Raw genomic sequence first — 23,622 nt, forward strand, 5'->3', positions numbered from 1 at the left:
CTTCGAGCCTAGCTGTTGTAGCTTTCTCCATGCGTTGCAGTATGTGTGCTCAGGCAATTTGGCTTAGGTTAGTGCACCGTCCGTCTTCCCGTTTTCTACATTTGCTCTATCAGCATGGAAGTTCCGACTGCAAAGACATGCCGAGTTCATCACGATGCTGCAATTAAAAGGAAAGCGATCATGTGTGCGGAGACAGACAGAAATCGGGCCACATTACGAACGTTCGGTGTTCCTGAAACTTGCATGCGGTACTGGTGGAAACAGGAGAAGCGTTCTACACTGGCAGCTACTACATACGGCGCAGCTGCATGGCCCCTATCTTGAAAGCGATCTGTGACGGAGATAAGAGTCTACGCATCTAGACGCACCGCCCTGTGTTCTCACTGCTAGTTTGCGTCAAGCGAGAGGCCGCACAAAGGTCAATTTCCACGCTCCTGCAACCGCACTTCCTCTCCAGCGCTTAAAGAGTTTTCGCAGTCACTGAGTGAGACATGTTCATGTTTGCTTGTGCGGGCGTGACACCATGCTTGTTAATTTGGTTAGTAAGCGAATGTTTAAAAGTTTATAAGGCCGATAAAACTGCTATTCTTACTTTTCATATAGCTCTCTACTAATTTGCTATCGTAACCGATGCTTCGCCTTTCGGGCGAAACTGCGACTTTTTTCAATTATCGGAACTTTAGTGCATTGAGAGTAAATTCTTGTTTTTCCCAAATGAGAGAAATTCGCATTTCTGTATTAAAGAATGAGGTGAGCAGTACTGTAAAGGACTTTTCCTTTTTTAGGTCCCAGCAAACGGGTGCGCGTTACAATCGAGAGCGTTTTTTTTTTCCTTTTTTGGGGGGGTTGCAGAAGTTGCACATTACAATCGAGGGCGCGTTAGACTCGAGTAAATACATTAATAGTGCGTTGGCAACTAATGTAAGAAATCTTATGTGTGACATATTCCACCCAGTTTATTGTGTTGAAATACTTCAACATATTTCCCCGCATAAACAATGTACCTGCAATTTCACATTGAATTTTGGGAAATAAGTGGAATCACTATGCATGTACTAAATACAGCACCAATGAAGCTTAGACATTTGTTGGCGGCTATACTAGACCCTGTTTAGTTGCCATCAGAAATACAGACATGCGCTGCACTTGACAGATAGCTGCAACATCGATGGCCAAGGCACCAGGGCCATTGAGGACAAGCATTCCATTTGCCAAACACTTGTTTCTACATGAGGGCCAGTCAATCAAAGACTGCTCACCAACTTGATGATTTTGATCAGCATCCAGTTGTTAGTGGAGCTTGTCATGAGCTTGAAAAAAACTGGTGCCAACGACAGGTAGTTCTTGGGGTTTTTCCGCGCCAGCTCACAGATGACATTCACTGATGCAGACTGCACACCTGCGATTGGCGAGTCATCAACGGCGGATGCATTTCAAAAGCAAATGCACATAAAAGGGCTCTGATGATTAGATTACAACTAGCCCATTCCCCAGTCCTCCCAGATGACAACCAAAAACAGTGACAACCACATGTTTGGCATGCATTGTAACAGAAACTTACTGCATGCAAGATGGAAATTGTGTCTCTGAGAATTGAATTTCCATTGAGGAAACGTCCAACCAAATCTGCACCCAATGTATTCATTATGACAAAGTATTTGCTTTAAAAGAAAAGAAGGCAGGCCTGCCTGGGTCAGGGTCTTCCAGTTTTTCTTTTAGCCGTGGAAATGCTGGCCTCAAGGCATCCGGGAACCGAAGGAAAATTTTGTACATGAGCAGCACCGCTTTCTTGCGCAGGTAAGGCTTGGTGGATGTGAGCTGCAAGAGTACACACAACATGTTGCGCAAGCCCTGTGTTGGGCATCAACTACTAGTGCAAAGAATCCCGAGACGACTGTGCTGACAGGTGATATCTTTCATGGTATATGTCATGGTTGTCGTGTATACAAAGTGAAGTTAGCCCCCTACAAACTTAAAAACAATCCTTCACCCTAATCAGCACATATGGTATAGTACATCACAAAAGCAAAGATGCTTTATGAACTGAACGTGAAATGATCATGCTACAATGTGGTCACAATGCGCACAGATTAGCACCAGCATATGAAAAGTCCTCTGGGTGTTACACCTTGGTGGTCAGTTTGTTGGTGCAAGTTATTAAATTGCCTTATATTATTGTGCAAGTAGCAACACTAAGATTAACTTAACTGTGATAAAACATAAAACCATGCTGCAACAAAGATGAAACTAGACAGCATTTCTGGAACTAGCAGCCCACAGCTGCAATGAGACAAGACGAAGCAGCTCGTATTCCACTGGCCTATAGGCAATCCAAACACTTGCTAGAAGCGGCACCTCTGAACTGACCACTCACCAGTGTCATCACATCATTGGCCAAGTCCCGAGCCAGGTCAGCTGTCACGAAGCAGGCCAGGCCACTCATCGCTGTGCCCGAGTCATACATGCTCTGACTGTTCAGGTCCTGTCAAGCACAGAGCCTGCTCTCAAGGGAAGGCTCGGTCACTGAGCAATACGTAAAAGATGGGGGGCACCCCTTCCCCTCACCTTTCGAATCATGTTTGTGGTAAGCATGAGGACATCTGTGCCTTCGTGGAAGCTCTGTGACGCAGCCAGATAACCAATGCGCTGCAGGCAAGAAAGGCAGGGTGCTTGCTATGCACTCTTTCCAGAGAAACCTCCCCCCCTCCTGTCCCCTCGCCCCATCTCGAGCGTAGGGAACAAACCAATATAAAGCAGTAGTTGTTTATGTATTGATAGTGTTAACCGAAAGGCTGATACAAGGTGATCATAACATAAACTTCAAAGATTGCTACCGACACAAGTACTACACAAATCAAACAAGAAAACGCAACATGTCTGATTATGTAATGTCAATTTGACACAAGAATATCTGCAGATATATTAAAGGGACACTAAAGGTTACTATTAAGTCAACGTGGACTGTTGAAATACCATCACAGAAACCTCGAAACACTTGTTTCGTGCCAAGGAGAGACTTATTTTAAGAGAAAATGCTTTCTGAAGCGTCCGCGTACCTCTAGCGCAGTTCAAATCGACCGCCCTCCGATCGAGGAGTACTGACATCATGGTCTCATAGTGACGTTGCGCCATCGGTGAGTAGAACGGCGTCCGCAGACGGCGCTACGGCTTTTCTGCGCAAAACGCAAACGCGCGGCCAGAAACAGAGCCAAGACAGAGCCGACAGCAGAGCGAAAGCGGGAGTATGGTGGCTAGCGGAAGGAGAAACGAATTACGTCCCACGGCACACGGAGAGTCCGTTTTCGTTAAACTATAGGCTGCGGCGAGCTCGCAGCGTGGTCGGCGTGGTCTGTGAGCCTTTTCGCACTCGCAACAGGGCATAAAAAAGTGCGAATCGACGCAAAACTCGGCCTAGAAACGTGCTTCGCCACAGCAAGCTGGCATGACCCAGATGTCGTTTCCCGCACCGCCACCAGGCGCCGCTACTATACCTCAAACTCCAGCGCAAGACGCCCATAAGCTGGTACTTCATTCTATGAGGCAAACTTCGACGCTCGTCGCAATGGACCCTGACACCGACAGATTGGCTCGCGATGGTGGGCTCAACTTCAGCGATTTGAGCACCGAAGAGCGCGACCTGCTGCTGAGGGCTCGCACTGCCGGCGTCGTTGCGTACTACGACGGCAGCCTCGACGGCGGCCTCGACGGCGGCCTCGACGGCGGCTCTCCGGCGAGGGAAAGCAACGAGGGCTTCCCACGACATCACATGAACGTGGCATTCTCGCTACTTGTTCCAAATGAAAGTTTCGCGAGCCAGCAGAACCCTCACAGCACGACGCGATAACGAAACTCCAAAGCGTGCGCGGCGCAGAGTCGAGCGCACAGAGTCGAGCGAAAACGAAACCTTTCGAACACCCATATTACTGAAGGGTAACGTCAAAATGTTATTTTTTCTTAAAATCGAATAGACATAGACAAGTAGCAATTTTTTCCATCTTATAATCGAATGAAATGATATTTTTAATACGAGTAGTTGAGTATTAGTAACACAAATTATGAGGAGTCCTTTCGTCATCGGGCTAGTACCGGAATGTCGCTGGGGGGTCTCAAATCGTGTCATGCATTTACCTCAATTTCTCGGTTACTAAAGCTCTGTGCGCGATTAAATTGACGCCTTAGACGTTCTAGAACATTGCTCTACCACTTTAACTTGAGTTTCTGGTAACCTTTAGTGTCCCTTTAACATGACCACTGCACTACAGACTAATAACACACCATAAGAAACAACAGCTGTGTCATACAAAATCATATTTTCAACAACATCCACAAGAACTTGGTAAACATCACGCAGAATCATTTTGAACCATGTCAGATTGCACATGCCACCTACATCACTAGTGCCACAAAGAAGCTAATAATGTTAAGCATGGTTACTTAGAAGAATAATAGGCCAGTACCAATTTTTCTAACTGTTCTGGACAATCAATCTTGGTGATGTTATGTGGCATCACATTCCAATCTTCAATCCTTTTTGGAAGAAGGGAATACGTAAATGTGTTAACCTTTGCAGGTATGGGAATATATATTGGTCGTCGTGGCTAGACCTAACAGACTGTCAAATCTGTGATGTTCTGTTTCTATTATATATATATATATATATATATATATTGTGGGGTCTGATGTGGGATTCTCACACCGTACTCTTGGGACAAAGGAACGACAACACAGTAGTGGAAACAATCACAAGGGCATTTATTGCACCTTTCATACATCAATGCCTGCTAGCCGAGTTGCTATCCACAAAACATGCCGATGGGCGCGCGACAAATCTAGAAGTCCGACTCACTGCGTCCTCGCGAGCGAATATGTTCGCCCCATGCTGGATCCCAACGCCTGGTCGTTTGCGTGTATGGTCACGCGAATCGTGGCACGTTCGAAGGCGGCCACGCGAGGCGGTCTCGCAGATGCATCGGTCGCCGCGCGCTCGCGGGAGACGTCCCCGCCGCGCGCCGACGTGCCGGGAAAGAGGGTTGCTGCACGTGCAAGCACGTCTGTCCTGCTCCCTGTCTCGAACCCAAGAGAGCGCGCCTTGTCTCCCGCCGAGGGTAACCCCGCAGCCGCGCAACACTAGCGCCATCTCTCGGACTGCGCCTGTACCATTCCAACCACCGCATGTGCGGCGAAGCCGCACTAGAGGAGACGCACTATGCGGGAAAAACATCAGGGGAGGCGCGAGGGTCGCGCATCCCCACATCCCCCCAACCTTGAATCACTTCTTATTCCGGCGAAACATGTGACACGGTCTAACATTAACCCGTGCTTCGCGAACAAGATAGTACATGCAACAGTGGTCGCGCCGAAGAAATGTCTACACGCTGTCCATAACATGCGGGCCGACTGTCCTTGGGTGCACCGCTGGCGTCCGCCGGTCACAGCAGCAGCTTTGTAGACTCGACGGCACGATTCCAGGCCAGGACTCCGGAGACGACGCAGTAGTCGGTACGAGCAAGCGTCGCTCGCGCCGGCTCCTTTGTCCGCCGCCGAGGGTTGTGAGCTGGATGCAGGAGGCCGCCGAAGTCGCTGCGCTGAACTGGCCACAGCATCACCATCGCCCGGGCTGGCTCGATCGTAGTCCGGGGCAGCAATGCAGTCGATGTGCAGGTGACAGCAAACCAGGGGTGGCTCCAATCACACTGCGTAAACTCAACACACTCGGCAAACACTAAAGTAGTGCAAGGGAGAGGAATTCTGCATGCGCATCGCCCACGTGGTACGATGTTCAACTCGGCTAGCAAAAGATCGGGCAGCTACTCAGATGCTAAGTTCACGTGAACGAAGCTCGCTTTCTTGAGTCGAACGAGTAATTTCAATTCGTGCGAGGCTAACTAGAATGAGGTAAGCAAAGTGCAACACCTCAACGCCACGGTCCACCAGGTTGTGTCCCACCACGTGCGACAGGCAGCTTCGTAAAGCCTTAGGCCTAAAGCGTCGCTACCCTGACAACAACCGGCATCCAAAAACAACACCCACAATGGGCGCAAAACAGGCAGCCGCGAGGAGACGTCAGCTCTGTGAGGTGGTCCTACTCCGCTCGGTGCACACAGCATCCGAGTTGACGGCACCCACCGTCCCAGACGGTGTCGGAGCGCCCGGTGCCAGGCCGCAATACCAGTCAGCCTGTCGTGGCACCCGTGGCCCGCGGCCACCCGGCTCCCAGAGCCGCGACTTCATCCGAGTCAAAGAGATAGAAGAAGCTATTTACATAAGAAATTCGGACCACCCACGAGGCTTCCGTACTCACTCGCTTCAGGCTTGCCCCTGCTCCGCGGGCGCTCAGCCTCGCTCTCCCAGGATGCAGACCACGTGGCTCTCGTACCAACGAATGCCATTAAAAAAAAACACTTGCGAAAAGGCTTAGCATGTTGACATGTCCAAACACACTACAGCCACCGTCACCTCGCTCAAGAAAGCACGCCGCCGACGCTAGCGATCAAAATTCACGCTAGGCCTACGCTTCGGTTCAAACAAAGGTCTCGAACGAAGCAAAACTGTTAAAACTATCGTCCGATGCCCCAAGAGTTCCACGTTGGGCAGCCAGATGTGGGGTCTGATGTGGGATTCTCACACCGTACTCTTGGGACAAAGGAACGACAACACAGTAGTGGAAACAATCACAAGGGCATTTATTGCACCTTTCATACATCAATGCCTGCTAGCCGAGTTGCTATCCACAAAACATGCCGATGGGCGCGCGACAAATCTAGAAGTCCGACTCACTGCGTCCTCGCGAGCGAATATGTTCGCCCCATGCTGGATCCCAACGCCTGGTCGTTCGCGTGTATGGTCACGCGAATCGTGGCGCGTTCGAAGGCGGCCACGCGAGGCGGTCTCGCAGATGCATCGGTTGCCGCGCGCTCGCGGGAGACGTCCCCGCCGCGCGCCGACGTGCCGGGAAAGAGGGTTGCTGCACGTGCAAGCACGTCTGTCCCGCTCCCTGTCTCGAACCCAAGAGAGCGCGCCTTGTCTCCCGCCGAGGGTAACCCCGCAGCCGCGCAACACTAGCGCCATCTCTCGGACTGCGCCTGTACCATTCCGACCGCCGCATGTGCGGCGAAGCCGCACTACAGGAGACGCGCTATGCGGGAAAAACATCAGGGGAGGCGCGAGGGTCGCGCATCCCCACAATATATATATCGCTGTTGCACCTATGTTTGCACACGAGTAACCGTGACTGCACATATTTTTTCAATGTTGTTTACTTGATTCTTCCTATGTAGATACCGTATTATGCTAGCATATTATAACACGGGACATACCGATGGCAGACATGCAGTAAGCTTAACACCTCGGGGAGCATGTTTTTATACATCTTACAAACCAAAGTTTAACCTCTTCGGAATTACACAAGTTAGTGATGTGAGCAGCATTCCGGGCAAGTTGGTAATCCATTGCTTAAATGATATTGCGCGACATAAAAACGACACGGACGTGAAAGAAGACGACACACCAAGCGCAAACTTTCAACTAAGTTTATTGTGCCACTGCGTCATTTTATACATGGCAGGCAACGTAGATCGCGCATGCGCTTACAAGGAAATGAAGTGCAAATTCATGTAACATGGTTACGTGTCGTGTGATGCCGCGTCCAAGTAACGTAATTCTTTTTCTGTGAGAGCCAGAGACGGGAAGCTGACACACGCATCACCCAATTTTGCGGTCATCTGCGCTTCAGATATCTCACGGATAAGCTGCGTACTGCCAGGGGAAACAATCGTACATTGATCCTCAGGAGGCTTGCACCCATGATCGCGACAGTGGATCGCCAAGAAACCCCCAGAGCCGTTTTTAACATTGTTGCTGTGCTCATGGAGCCGATCATTGAGGCAACGCCCAGTTTGTCCTATATATTTCTTCCCACATGACAGCGGAAGGTTGTACACCACCCGGTGTACACACTCGACAAACTTTTTTCGGTGATGCTTTCTGCACTTATCGGAAGGGACGGCATTTGGATCCGTCAGCCTGCAAAGCCTGCCGAGCTTGTCGGGAGCAGAAAAAACAACTCTTACATTCACTCTTTGGGCAATCTTTTTCAAGTTGTGGGATATCCCGTGCATGTAAGGTATGACACTAACTTTAGGGCGTGTGCCAGGAGGGGCATCGGCAACTGACTTCTGCGTACTGGATCGCGCTTCTCTTAAGATGCGTTCCGCGACAGACACCAGCACAACCCTAGGATATCCAGCCAAGGACAACCGTAAAGTTTGTGCTTCTAAGCTTACGTCCACAACATGACAGCAAGACCTGCTAAGGGCATTCTTGAAGCACAAACTGATAATGGCCCGCTTAACAAGCTTAGAATGTGCGGACGTATACGGTAGAAGTGGTTTGTTGGCTCGCGGCTCATACGACCAACACGTGTGGCTGTCCTGAAAATTCAGGCGAAGATAAAGAAAACGAAGAGACCTATCTACCGGCATCTCATGAGTAGTTTGAAGAGGGACTAAGCACTTCTGAAACGTTTCTAACGCTTTCTTAGCTTCCAGAATGAAGGCATCAGAAGAGCAGTCAATGAAAATTAAAAAGTCATCAACGTATCTAAATGTTTTAGAAACTGCAGTGCTTTGCACTTGTAGAGAAATGTCATGGTCTAAACAGGATAAAAACAAGTCACTAAGAATGGGAGCAATGCAAGAGCCAATACAAACTCCGCTCTTCTGCAAAAAACATTGGTTATCCCAAGTGATAAAGGTGGAATTAAGATAAATCTGTAAAAGTTCTAAAAATTGACTGCAAGACACGCCGGCCTCATTCTGGAAGGAAACTGCACCATACTTATCTATACATTGCTCAACACAAGATAATACGCTTCTATGTGGCAAGGAATAATAAAGATCCTTTACATCAATAGAAAACGCCTGAAGACCACGGTCAGAATGTGACTTCAAAAATTCAATCACAGTTTCTGAGCTCTTAACGAGGAAAGGGTCGCTGACAGGCAGAAGGCCCAACTTTTGTTGTAAAAACACCGCCAACGGCTTTTGCCAAGTATCAATTTCTGACACAATAACCCGTAACGGAACACCGGGTTTATGCGTTTTGGCACTGAAGAAAACTTGTAGGTGATCTCGCTTGCTGTTTTCAAAGGCCTTGGTTAATTTTTGCAGATTAAGTCTGTTGCACATGCGCTTTGCCACAGCCTTTACCTTGGCCAGCGACACCTCCCTATGACAGTTAAACGTGGCACTGATGGCTTCTAGAGCCTTGGCGTTAAAGTCTTCAGCGGGTAACACAGCAAAACCGCCTTCTTTATCGGCAGGAATTACACACAGCACACTGTCCACGAGAGAAGAGGCCACCCGATTCACCGAAATCCTCGCCTTCGGTTGTTTGTACCTTTGTAGTAGATCCACACCTTCCGATACGATACGGCCTACCTCATGGTCTGGGACAAGCCTTGAGACATGTCGAACGTAGGACAGAAGTTCTCTGGGGGGCCTTTTGGTTTGGATGGCAAACTTCGGCCCGAGAGATAGGACTTCTCGAATCTCTTCAGGCAAAGCAACAGACTCTGGAATATGGACGAGGTTCTGCGGGGCCGACCGCTTCTTTTGTGGCTGCTGTTCTCGGAGTCTACGTAGTTGTTGCTGCCATAGGAATTCAGTTGTCTGGTCCGCCAACCGAAAGTACTGGCGATGCAGACCATTATCTGTGTAGCGCCCTGCGCCGCTCTGAAGTTGTACCCAAAGATTGCCCAAAGAGCGAATGTAAGAGTTGTTTTTTTCTGCTCCCGACAAGCTCGGCAGGCTTTGCAGGCTTACGGATCCAAATGCCGTCCCTTCCGATAAGTGCAGAAAGCATCACCGAAAAAAGTTTGTCGAGTGTGTACACCGGGTGGTGTACAACCTTCCGCTTTCATGTGGGAAGAAATATATAGGACAAACTGGGCGTTGCCTCAATGATCGGCTCCGTGAGCACAGCAACAATGTTAAAAACGGCTCTGGGGGTTTCTTGGCGATCCACTGTCGCGATCATGGGTGCAAGCCTCTTGAGGATCAATGTACGATTGTTTCCCGTGGCAGTACGCAGCTCATCCGTGAGATATCTGAAGCGCAGATGATCGCGAAATTGGGTGATGCGTGTGTCAGCTTCCCGTATCTGGCTCTCCCAGAAAAAGAATTACGTTACTTGGACGCGGCATCACACGACACGTAACCATGTTACATGGATTCGCACTTCATTTCCTTGTAAGCGCATGCGCGATCGTTGCCTGCCATGTATAAAATGACGCAGTGGCACAATAAACTTAGTTGAAAGTTTGTGCTTGGTGTGTCATCTTCTTTCACGTCAGTGTCGTTTTTATGTCGCGCAATATAATTTAATTAGTGATGTGTTTTTCCCAAGTCATCTGATATTGTAAAACCTAAATACTTTAAATGGCTTGAAAGAGCGTAGGTTAGGGCGTGTTGGTATTCCATAACTGAGGTTTTTTAGCACACGAAAAGGGACGAAAGACAATGGCAAGACGCAGACACAGCGCTAACTTCCAACAAATGTTTTATTTCACGAAGCGGTACACATATATATAGGTAACACACACCACCATACACATGCGCATATGTACTGATTTCTAGTCAAATGAGACAGCAACGAGACATGTGTAATGGAAAGTTATGATATCAAAAATGAAAGAACGACCATGAATAGCCAAAAGAATTTTTTTTTTTTGTAATCGCAAGATTAAAATGTAATCTCCATCAGGCCACCCTCTATGTCACATTTAAAAAATCGAATTCTTTTCTTGAAAGATCTATTGAAGGTGCGCTAACACAAGCGCTCCCTAAACTAGCTATCTTTGCCGCTTCAATAATCTCGCGTGTTGTTTGCGCTGGACTTCTTATCACCGTGCACTGTTTATGAATGAGACTGCACCCATGCTTTCTGCAGTGAAAAGACAGATGCCCCACTTCTCCAGTTCGCACATTATTTGCGTGTTCATGCAACCTGTCATTTACGCACCTTCCCGTCTGGCCGGTGTATTTTTTGCCGCACGACAGGGGCAGTTCATACACGATATTGTTCTCACAATGAACGTAGTGTTCCTTGTGATTTGTCCGGCAACTGGGCTTCTCAGAACCACCGCAGCTGGCCTTGCACAAGTTGGACAGCTTGATTGGCGCTGAAAAGATGATGCTTACCATTTGCGTTATTGCCAATCTTCTTCAGTCTGTGCGAGATATCGTGGATGTACGGTATGATTGCGCATTTCTGCTTCACTTGCGAATTTTCCGGTGGAGTAAACTGCTCATCCTGTCTCCCGTGTTTTGCGGTCTTAAGGAGACCTTCGGCCACAGCTGTGATGATATGCTGCAGGAAACCGGCCTGTTTCAGGAGATCCACTTGCGCCATGAAACTGGACAAACACTTGTGAGGACATGAGCGGCGAAGAGCATTCATTAGGGTTGACTTTTCAATCCCCCTCTTAATCAACTTAGAGTGGCCTGATGAAAATGGCAGTAGCGGTTTGTTCGCCCTTGGTTCATATGCCCAGCACACCTGGTGTACCTCAAAAAACATTCTTATATCGAGAAATCGCAAAGTACCATCCTGTGGCGTTTCATGCGTAACAGTGAGCAGTTGTAAACACTTGTTGAAAAGATCTAGCACTTGCGTGACATCAAGACAAACCTCCCCGCTAGGGCTTGGATCGAGAAGAACTAGGTAGTCGTCAACGTACCTATACACCTTTTTTACATTTGAGTTTTCTAATTTGGCATCCAGTATCCTGTTTACACGAGCAAGATAAAGGTCACTTAAATTTGGCGCAATACAGGAACCAATGCAAATTCCTTGTTTTTGAAGATAAACACTTCCATCCCACTTGGAGAACGTCGAGCGCAGATACATGGACAATAGTTCAAGAAACCCTGTGTAGATATGCAGATGGTGTTTACAAACTTCAGTTCATCGTAAGCATCAATAGCCCCTTGAACACATACTAATAACTCATCATGTGGCAGTGAATAATATAGATCTTTTACATCTATCGCGAAAGCTTTCAAGTTACTGCCTACATGTGTCTTCAGGTACCCTATTACTTCTTCCGAGTTCTTGGTCAGAAAAGGATCATTCACTGCAAGCAACTTCAACTTGCGTTGAAGAAAAAGTCCTATGGGCTTTTGCCAAGTTCCACCTTCCGACACTATAATACGCAGTGGCCATTCTGGTTTATGGGTTTTGATCGAAAAAAAACCTTTCAAGGCTACCAGATTTTTTACTTTCGATTTCGCGAACCAGTTAACTCAGGTTTAATTTCTGACAAAGCTTCTTAGCTTCCGATTTCACTTTCGCAAGCGAGACATCTTTCCTGCTATGAAAAACGGAATCCAAAGCCTCATCTGCCTTGTTTCAACGTGTTATGTGGGATGACCACAAAACAACCTTCTTTATCTGCAGGAGGCAGTGCCAAGCTATTTTCGTGAAAGAAATGTTTCACCCGTTTTAAGGGCACGACAGGCCTGGATGGCTTAGCTCGCGACCCAACATCCACACCTACTGAGATACACCTTCCTACTTCATTTTCCTCAGCACAATTTGAAACGTCTCTAACTATTTGCCCCTGTCATGCGGAAAAAATACATCGGCCAAACGGGAAGGTGAGTAAATGACAGGTTGCGTGAACACACAAATAATGTGCGAATTGGAGGAGTGGGGCATCTGGCTTTTCACTGCAGAAAGCATGGGTGCAGTCCCATTTATAAACAGTGCACGGTGTATAGGGGTATTACTCAGGCTCGCGCGTGCGCACCTGACCCTTCTCTGGATCGCACAGCGCCGGCGGAGCGGCAGTCGCTCCCTAGCACTTTCGCAGCAGCCCTAGCAGTCAGAGCTGTGACCCCTAACCCGCGGTTCGCAGTGAGTTGCGACCACGGCGGGTTCAGGCCAGTGGGGACAGGGTGAGTCTCGACCTAAGGTGTTTATTCACCTTAGTGTACAATGATTCCAACAGACAACAACAGCCACAACACACACAAATACAACACAAAACAAAACCACAGCGGCGGAGCATTCCGCACGTCTGGGGTGAAACAAACCGCACAATGTGGGAACCACAAAAGAGGCTGATAAGAGTTCAGCTCACCCAAATGGATCCGCGCTCGGGTCCTGGGGCGGTGAGTCGCACACAAAGGCCGGGCGCAACAGTGGGACAGCGTGCGGCGGTCTCAGCGGCTGATTTGAGATGCGGCCTCTCGCAAGCTCTTCCGCCATGAGACAACCGTGCATCGGGGGAATAGCACTTCTCCCCGAGCGGCGGAGAGGAGTCTCCCCGATTCCATGAAAGGGAAAGGAGGGAACGGGGTGCCTTGGCTGCGGCGTCGCGGCCAGGCGCGAAGAGCAGCGGGAGCGGCGAAGGTGCCCTCTCTCCAGCTACCCTCCGCGGGCGAGCACGTGATTATCGCGTGATAACCGCGTGGCCGCTCCGGAGATATCGGGACGCGCGTGCGATCCCCACAGGTGATAGGAAGAAGCCCAGCGCAAACAACACGCGAGATTATTGAAGCGGCGAAGATCGCTAGTTTAGGGAGCGCATGTGTTAGCGTGCCTTCAACATATCTTTCAAGAAAAGAATTCAATTTCTTAAACGTGACACAGAGGGTGGCCTGATGGAGATTACATTTTAATCTTGCAATTACCAAAAAAGAAATATTTTATGCATGGTCGTTCTTTCATCTTTGATATCATCTTAACTTTCCATTACACATGTCTCATTGCTGTCTCATTTGACCAGAAATCAGTACATATGCGCATGCGTACGGTGGTGTGTTACCCATATATATGTGTACCGCTTCGTGAAATAAAACATTTGTTGGAAGTTAGCGCTGTGTCCGCGTCTTGCCATTGTCTTTCATCCCTTTTCGTGCGCTAAAAAACCTCAGTTATTTAAATGGCTCACTTGTTTTATTGGCTTACTATCTAGCTTGTAATTAAAACGTAACATGTTTCTTGTTTTTCTAGTTATTCACGCATAGACACCTTTTTCATATTTTATTTTCATTTTCCATCATGTGCATCAGTTTAAGGTCTGATAGTCCGTCAATTACATAATCAGTAATCCTGCTGTCAATAAACACAAGGTCAAGCACTGATCGAATAGTTGGTCCAACTCTAGCTGCTTCATTAACAACCTGCATAAGGTTATTGATGAAGCTTTTCCTTTGGTAACTACAATGTTAAATTAGACATCACAATATTTGAAGTCTGCTGAGCCAACATGTCACACATCCCAATGAATAAGTGGAAGGTTCAAATCACCTACTATAATTAGATGCACATTTTCAGGCAAGCTGTCACACAAGAGTGTTGAACCGATTTTAGAAAGGCAAGCGTAGAGCATTAGGAGGTTCATAAAAACAATTATGCAAGGAGAGCCAGACAGCATCGACCTAAACTAAATACTTTCATTATCAGGGCATTCATGCATCATCCCAAATTCAATATCCTTTTTATGCACAATTGCTATGCCGCCACCACGAGTTTCACTATCCTTATAAATAACGTAACAATACTACTTCGCTGTCAGCTACCTGTCCAGACGCCACCGGGTTTCGATTGAAATGGTAATACACACGCAGAAAAAGAAGCTGCGCAAATTCAGTGGTTTTGTTCACTAAGCTGCGGGCATTATTATTCATTAGCTTGAAATCTCGAGTTTGTTTTCTACTGCGTCATTGAAAATCATGTGCATTTGTATTTTTCTTGCTTGTTTTCATTCTAAAAGACTGGGCACTATTCCAAGAATAAAATGCATTCTCGTTAACAATCTTGACATACATGAGCTGAACCCTTTCTGCTTTTGCGCTTTCCCATAGGTTTCCCCATTTTAGTAGCATGTTTGCAGGAAAATCATGAGAGATAGATATGCCGGCCCCTTTTAACTCTCAGTAGTTCTTGAACAACGCAGCCTTTTCTTTGTGGTAGTCAAAAACTCTCTTGATCACTGGGCGCACTTTTCCTTTCTGCTTTCTGCCATGCCTGTGCATTCTTTCCACTGTGCTTATTTGAACAGCAAGTCGGTTGCAGAAAACGTCAGTGAACACTTTCTTTCCAATCTGTTAAGCAGTCTTTTTCACTTTCGGGATTCCAAACACTATAAAATTGTGTGGTGGCAATCTTCCCGATCAGTAATATATATATATATATATATATATATATATATATATATATATATATATATATTTTTGGGGGGGGGGGGCCTCTATGGCATTTCCTACGTCCTTCAAGGTTGTTTGAAGGTGTGCAAATCTTTCGTCGTACTTGCCTACTATTCTTAATGTCCTCTGTATTTCACGCATTCTTTGGTTCAATCTGTCTAATTAATTACAAAAGAAAGATTGGTTGGCCTTAGTTCCTCTTACATCTCACATTTCTTTCTGCCTGCCCAGAAGTTTCTGCAGCACATCCTACACCTCAAGTATGCGGTTTTGCTCTATGTCGCTACTAAGCAACAGCAGCACTGACAAGCTTCCCCCCCCCCCCCATATCATAGCAAAATCAACACAAGCTTCAGGGCCAGGCAGAACAACAATAAACCTATTGCAGCTTTTTAAGCACTTTTGTTAAAGTGTCCCTGAACCAGTTTGGACAAATTTTGTCGACGCGTATGGTACAGCTACAGTTAACCATCCACACCACAATGTTTGTGAAGCATCTCATATTAAAAGAGCTACGAACGATTACAAGTTACCTTCCTCCTCAGTCACGTATTTTCTCCTCAACTCGAGTGATTGGGGCTAAGCTCCACCTTCACTGCCTCTGCGTCATGATGGCATGTCGTGTCGTCTACTTCCGGTTGGCTAGGAGCAAGCAAGTGAAGCCTCTCCAGCCTCTCTGCCAGCCACCTGGCAGTCGACCCCAAGCAAGAGCTATCAATGCAACGTCCGTTGCAAGCATTTCTGTCACAGCGCCGAGCATTTCTGGTATTCCGGTAACCATAGGCGAGATGGGCATTTTGATGGATGGGTGGAGGCATAAACTCAGATTGATGAAGGAGCTTTAGTGCAGAGCTTAACCTGGTAGCGCAGAGCTTAACCAGCCAAACAAAGAGCTAATATTGCTCTAACTATTATAAACATTCACAAAAACGTGTTCACTGTATCGGGCCTGGCAACGAGGGTCCTCAAGATTGGCAACCATGCTGTGTAAGCCCATCAGCCGGAAGGCTGATGTAAAGGCACAAGCATCCAATAAAGCATTGTTACTCTTCACCTCAAGCTCGATGGTTGTCTGCGTCAGCATGCTATCTTGATCGACACTATTACCGATTACGCTCGTGCAGGAAATTTACACCAGCAGCAAGGTAGAATACACTTCATTACTGCTCATGTGTTAGGTTGAGCTCTCTGCCACCAAGTGACTGCACTGTGCAGATCGTTCACGTTTGCACCTCTGCTCATTCCGTAAAACGGCACGGTGAAACGGCCGGGGCCAGTCCACTTTCGCTTGCGTTTGCCCGAATACTGGACACGCAAAACACTGTTGTGGTAGTAATCCTCCGATGTAAAGTGAGTGACAACCGCAAACGCGCAAATCCTGGTGCCGATCGGACAGCGACAGCCCGATGGGCTGTAGCCACTTCGCTTGTCTGCTGCCTTGCAGAGGGACACGATGTCGCACCTGGACATATTGCCAGTCACCAAGTTTTCTGCCCACAACATAACAAGGGCGAACCATGTTGCTTGCAAAAAGAAATATCAAGATTAACACTGACCACAGAGCTCTCGTCATCATAGAGCACATTGTAACACAAGCAGGCGACACTTGCTTTGTGCCGAAAGTGCTTAAGTGCAGTGGGAAATTGTCCTTAAGCATTCCTTTTCTGTTACTTTATTTTTCTAGAAACGAATGACATTCCAACTATTAGAAACATTTGTTCACCATAAAGTTGGAAAAAATATTGACGCGCCCTAGGCAGCCAATCAGATAGCTCGCCCTACTAGCATCATTAGGGCAATTTACGTCAAATGGTCAGAGGCAGCTCCGCCAAGTGCTGTGTCACGATAGCTTGCTATGTACATTTTTAAAGCCTTATAATAAATTACACGCTTTACGGGGAGCACTTAGATGCATCAATTAATGAACAGAAGGACCTACTTTAATGACTCAGTATGTTTATACAAAATCGTCAAAGTCATTTCAGGGCCCCTTTAAGTTAAGAAGCAAGTACCGCATTTACTCGCATAATGATCGCACTTTTTTGTGAAAAAAACTAACGCAAATTCAGGGGTGTGATCATTATGCGGGTTAAATTTCCCACGAAAAGAAAAAAATTTTTCATCCCACATTTGCTGCACAATGACAACAGGTCAACAAGCAGGTGGCTGCCGCTGTAACAGGGTGGGACACCAAAAAAAATGGCGGCCGGCGGAACAAGCCGAACGTGCCAAGCGCGACTTTTTTCCCTCTTGTGAGTACATCACGTGCACTGAAACAGTTTATTTCGTATCAGTAATGAACAATATCGTTAATATCGGCAAGTTTGCAGCAATAACGTAGCCATGTCCACTTTGAGGGGCCAGAAACTGAGGTGGGCACGCTTAACTGCCAGTGACATAAAAAACGCATGGCGGGCATGCTGCGAAAACTGCGGCATTTGTCTTCACTGCTATCCTAACATGGCAACGTTTCCGCTAAGGGTGGGCGAATATCTTAGCTGTGTTACAAGCATCAGCATATGAATAGGGTACACTTCATCAAAAGTCCTTTTCTGTCAGGCTGCTTGCGATGCAAAGCTGCATATAATGAGTTTTTGGGCTGGCTTTCTGCAGCTGCACAACCAAGATTGTTAGAATGCTTAAGCATACCTATGCTTGTCATGTGCACTGCTTTAGTGTCACTATATAAATGGTGACATGTAAACAGCCAATGCCCACTTGCAGCGGCAATACCAGAGCACACCAATCACCATAACGACATATTTGCAAAGTATTTGTGCCATACTTGCCTTTTGCGCTCGCATCACAACTGCCTGTCATGAACCACTGCTGAATCTAATAGCAGCATGCAGTTTTAACATATCAACACAACCAGGAACTATTAAAGGATGGAAGGAGATTGTCTATCACCATAGATGGCCTCTGTGATGCCTTTTCTTTATGAAACGCCTATGAAAAAGTGTCAAGAGATTTCCGATTAGGCCACAATTTCTTCACAATTTTCGTGTTTCAAATCCACAAGAATGCAATAACATACTTTCCTTATCACGAGGTCAAGCGGTTAGGAGTCAATTACTGCTTTGCGTGACCTATATACTACGGGACATCGTTGAACTATCGCCCATGCAGAACAGTTTGTGCTCTACCATGAACCACTGAGTGCCTAAGTAAAAAGAAAAAAAAAGACAGTTCATTTGTCGAGTGACTTCCTAGCGAAAGGTTGTTACCAGCATTGTTACGTTGCATGGAACAGTGGAGTGGAGAGGTCCGACCGCTATACGTAGTCGCAGTGCTTTTGTAAGCTACCCGGGACTGCGTGCACGTGGATAGAAATTAGAGTTGTGTGCACTGCTGAAACCAGTTTTGTGTTGACCGCATGTGCTGCGTGATCTAATGCCTATTTCCCTGCGTTCAGAAACCCCCCAGCAAGCTCGTTTCCATTACTTCGGCCCTTTTGCATGCCTTGCAGTGCCCTAAGAAGGGTGCTTTTTATATACATGCACGACGGAACAGCTTTGCGTATAGCCAACTAAAGCACTGTTAGCCTCATGCATACCAAAACAGATGTCTTTTATGTAAGAGGTGCCAATATATATGTTGAATATTATGCTCCGGAAACGAAGAGAAGAAGACGAAGTTAGAAGCGAGCGTGGAGCCGAGCGCGCGCCTGCATTTTTTGAGTTGTTTTTGCAAGCGTCGAATAAAGAAGACGTTCTCTACTTCGGCTCCGCTTCCTGGTTTTCAACATATGGTGCCGTGACCAGGATATCGGACCTACAGTTGAAGACCCCTATCGATGAAGCGAGCTACCTGAAGAGGACGACCTACCGACGCGATCAACGTGACGACGCTGCGGCGGAATCGAAGAACGATCCACGTCATCACGAGGCCTACGATTCCCGACGTGAGGACATGGAAAGACTACGACGGAAGCGTGCTACCGTTCGAGCGGCGGTCACCAGGATCATCAACGAGATGACAACTCTTATGCAGACGGAACCAACGCCATATGGTGAGCTGACCGACCATCTTAACCTATTGAAGATAAAGGAAACTATGCTTACGGACCTTGATAACCAAGTAGAAGAGCATGTTACGGATGATAACCTTGAGGATGAGCTTCAAAGCGTCGTAGAGTATCAAGAATCTATCGTCCTCGCGAAATCCCGCGCTGAACGCATTTTATCCGATCAGCAAATAACGACTACGCGCGAATCTCACGATGACTTTCGTCAAGCACGCGCACACGTTAAGCTACCGAAGCTCGATGTGCCGAAGTTTCATGGTGACCCCATTAAATGGCCGGAATTTTGGGATCAATTTGAGTCTACTATTCACCAGAACCGATATATTACCGACGTAGACAAACTGAAATATCTTCGGAGCTACTTGATGGGTAAAGCGGAAGGTGTCATCAGCGGCCTGTCGACAACTAACGAGAGCTATAGCACAGCTATAGAACTTCTCAAAGAAAGATTCGGTCAGAAGTCACTGATTGTTAACGACCACATGCGTCGCCTTCTAAACCTACGTAAAGTTCGTTCTTGCGAAGATTTCGAAGGGCTTCAAAGGTTGCATGAAGAAGTGCAGACTCGCGTGAGATCCCTGCATAACCTTGGCGTTGAAGAAAAAGAATATGGAGTGCTTCTGAAAACTGCTATAATACAAAATCTTCCGCAAGAAATGGTACTCCGTTATAATCAGCGCATCTTGTCTTCGACAAATACAGGCGTTGCTAGTGAAAGTCTAAACGAAATGTCTGTTCTTCTAGACTTCTTGAGCCTTGAAGTAAGAAGCCAGGAACAGACTATAATGATGACTTCTGACAAGAGAGAACAAGCCTCAACAGCAAAACGAGAACCTAATGAGCATTTCCAAGGTTCTGCATCTATGCTAACCGTGAAACTGACTCCGGAGAGTTGTATAATATGCGGAGACAAAAATCACTCGGTGGATGTCTGCACAACGGAACTAACATTAGACGAAAAGAAAGAGAAACTACGGAAATTAGGATGCTGTGTCCGCTGCGCTAGACAATTTCACAAAGCTAAGGAATGCCGAAACTGGAAGAGACTAAGCTGTGCGAAATGCAAAGGGCGACATATCACCACAATGTGCGACCCGAAATGGAAGCAGAAGAATACGGAAACGCAGACAACTGTTTCCAGCTCGTCAACAGACTCGATAAAGTGCACAATGCTTCTGCAGACCGCGCAAGTTTGGGCTATGGGCACTGGAAGCAGATGCTTTGTAAGAATGTTGATTGATGGTGGCAGTCAACGCAGCTTCATCACGGAAGAATTGTCTAGGAAGCTGAAAGCCACTGTGTTAGCTGAAGAGCAGCTCACCATCTCGGGATTTGGAAACGTTTCAGCACCACGAAAATATTATCGAAGAGTACGAGTCACGCTGCATAGCCAGTACGACTCAAACTCACTAGAAGTTGAGGCGATAGAAGTTCCAGAAATATGCAATGACTTGTCAGCATTGACAGATACAAATGTACTTGCAAGGTTGAAAAGCAAGAACCTACGTTTGGCTGACGTCAACGCAGTTCAGGTCTCGCCTGAGCCTGGAATAAGCATCCTTATAGGTGCCGACTATTACTGGAAGCTTGTCAGCGGAAGAATTCATCGACTGGACGACTCCTTGACCGCCATCGAAACTGTCATAGGATGGACACTTCATGGAGATACCAGAAGTCCACCTAAGTTCTACAAGCAGGAAACCGTATGGAACTTCAACATATGCCTAACGGAAGACAATGTTTCCCAGCAACTGAGGTCTTCCTGGGAAATAGAACATCTGGGACTGACTAACGAAGACAAGACTTTCGAAAGATAACGAACTAGTCCTGAAGAACTTCATGGAAACGACTATTAGAAACAATGGTTGCGATAAAGTTGAACTGCCGTGGCGCTGCAATTGTTCCCAGCCTAAAAATAACCGGGATATCACTTTAAAGAGGCTGGAGTCCATGCAGAGAGCACTACATCGAGAACCAGAGTTTCCGAAGGAATATGACACTGCCATTAGGAGCTACTATAACAAGGACTACGCGGAGAAGGTCACAATGGACAGTACGAGTGAACATATCACGTGCTATATGCCACACCGAGCAGTAGTGCAACGCGACAGAAGTAGGACTGAAGTACGGGTGGTATCCGACGCCTCTTCTCATGCTCCGGAGTCAACTTCACTCAACGATGTCTTGTGGACAGGATCGAATTTGAACCCCAACATCATCGACTTAAGGCTGAAATTTCGCAGCTTCAAGATTATAATTTCCGCCCATATCAAAAAAGCGTTTCTTCAAGTATGCCTGGCGGAATACGACCGAGACGCGTTTCGTTACTTCTGGTTTGAAGAAGGGTCTGCCAATACTGAAGAACTGCGCATGACAAGGGTTCCTTTTGTTGCCTGCAGCAGTCCCTTTCTCCTTGCTGCAACTCTGCGACACCGCTTCCAACTAGTAGAAGACAAGTACCCTTCTACTGCCAAACTATTGAAAGATCTTCACAGACTGGAGGCCACCAATATTGTGTCGGCTATTCAAGGACAGTCATGGAATTCTTGGACCGAAACTATCTGCCTCAAGAGTCCAGAAAACGAAGAAACCGATACAGAGGCAGAGACAGCGAAAAGAGAAAGCGATGCCATAAAATTAAGAAAAGAGGATATGGAACTTTTCGGATTTTGTCTAGCGTGGGATGATATCTATTTAGTTGTGTGTGAAATATGTAACCAAGTCACAAGACCCCACGCTCTGCGAAATCACTTGGAGCAGCGGCATGGGAGCACCGACACCTTTGGTAGGGGTGACGACACTGCTGACACGCCCGTGCTCCAACCGGCGGGTGGAAGGAAGTCCTCGGGGCACAGCTCCTTGTCATCGTCGTCCTCATCGTCGTCTTCAATGTTATCGTCTTCCGCCCTGCGACACTCGAGCGGGCCTGCCGGGCGCCCGTCGTCAACAGCAAAGGCTTCATCTGGGTCCTCACTGTCAGGGAGGCACAGCAGTGGGGTGAAAAGACTAAAACGCAACAACCACACGCTGGCCCCCGTTGTCCAGGTGGAGCGAATGCCACTTCCACGACAGCCTCAAGCCATGGCCGCCCGCAACAGCTCGCCAGGCCTTGAAAAGGAATTACCTTCCCCACAACAGCCACCACCTTTAACCCCTGGAGGGCTAGGAATGCTGTCTGGGCCGGGGCCAGGGCACGCCAGTCACATAACACCGACGCATGCACCAGCAGCACGTCAGCAATGATGGCTGCGACGACTTCCACTGCGGCACCTACGCCCATCAGGAAGACATGCCAGCAATGGTTCCACCACGAACACAAAGTGCTGATGGTGCCGACGGCAAAGTTAGCTCATGCAAAGTGCGCACTTCTAATGGCAACACGTTGCGGAGACCGGCACAGATGCGGTACCACCTAGAATCTGCTGGACAAGCTCCGTCTTGAAAAGAAACAAGCATACGCAAATTGTTCGACCGGGAGCTGTTGAATATTATGCTCCGGAAACGAAGAGAAGAAGACAAAGTTAGAAGCGAGCGTGGAGCCGAGCGCGCGCCTGCATTTTTTTAGTTGTTTTTGCAAGCGTCGAATAAAGAAGACGTTCTCTACTTCGGCTCCGCTTCCTGGTTTTCAACAATATATATATATATATATATATATATATATTTACACATACACACGCACACACACACACGCGCTCACACACATTTTTTTTCCAGCACTGTTTGTAAACTGCATGGACATGAATGGGGATTTGGGTAGCGGACAAATGTTCCTAGGCCATCATGCCATGTCCTGGTGCATGAGTGACAGCTCCTGCAATCGCCGAAGCTAAGCAGTGTTGGTCTCAGCAAGTACATGAGAGGTTGACCACTTCCAGGAATGCCGGCTGATGATAGCTCCCCCTGCCATGGAATAGTTCAAATGTTCGCCTTCTGCAATACAGTTATGGTAATGGCAGTGAAGGTTGTCTCCTTCCCAACCTACATTAACAACAATTCCTAACGACTAAAATGCATCAAAAACTGAAGGAAGGTGAGCAGACAGTATCTGCAAAAAGGTCGAGGTAAGCAGATGCAGCCGGAAAGCACCCTTACTCTCTGTCTATAGCCTGCTTCCTTACCCACGTGAGCGGCACGTTTCCTTCTCTCCATTTTGAAACACGAGCCCCGTGTTGTCCCACAAGCCGGCAGAATGGTTTTTGGCACTCGTCGCAGTGTCGAAGCATGCGGACAAAGCCCTTGTAATGCTTGTTATCAGTATTTGCAGTGCTCGGGTGCCAGAATACAGATGTCATAAACAGCTGAGATTTTCGATCAGTATGGCCCATGGACAACGTGCAGACAGCAGCACTCATGGACATGAAGCCACCTGATAAAACCAGGATT

At 47.3% G+C, this 23,622-nt stretch overlaps 1 protein-coding gene across 5 annotated transcripts in view; it reads right to left on the reverse strand.

The window, feature by feature from the left end:
- Positions 1-23,622, reverse strand: part of g (adaptor-related protein complex 3, delta 1 subunit-like garnet) — a 354,723-nt gene that overhangs the window by 324,493 nt on the left and 6,608 nt on the right. For 4 of the 5 annotated variants that reach the window (XM_070524729.1, XM_065441037.2, XM_065441036.2 and 1 more), the window contains exons 4-7: positions 2,566-2,646; positions 2,375-2,482; positions 1,689-1,818; positions 1,260-1,399 (exon numbers count right to left, since the gene is read on the reverse strand). In XM_070524729.1, coding sequence (XP_070380830.1) covers positions 1,260-1,399; positions 1,689-1,818; positions 2,375-2,482; positions 2,566-2,646 — 459 coding nt within the window. Of the gene's footprint in view, positions 1-1,259; positions 1,400-1,688; positions 1,819-2,374; positions 2,483-2,565; positions 2,647-23,622 lie in introns of those variants that run through there. The other variant, XM_070524731.1, reaches the window with a different exon arrangement.

The sequence above is a fragment of the Dermacentor albipictus genome, chromosome 9 (assembly GCF_038994185.2).
Source record: "Dermacentor albipictus isolate Rhodes 1998 colony chromosome 9, USDA_Dalb.pri_finalv2, whole genome shotgun sequence".
In the NCBI taxonomy this organism is placed as follows: Eukaryota; Metazoa; Arthropoda; class Arachnida; order Ixodida; family Ixodidae; genus Dermacentor; species Dermacentor albipictus.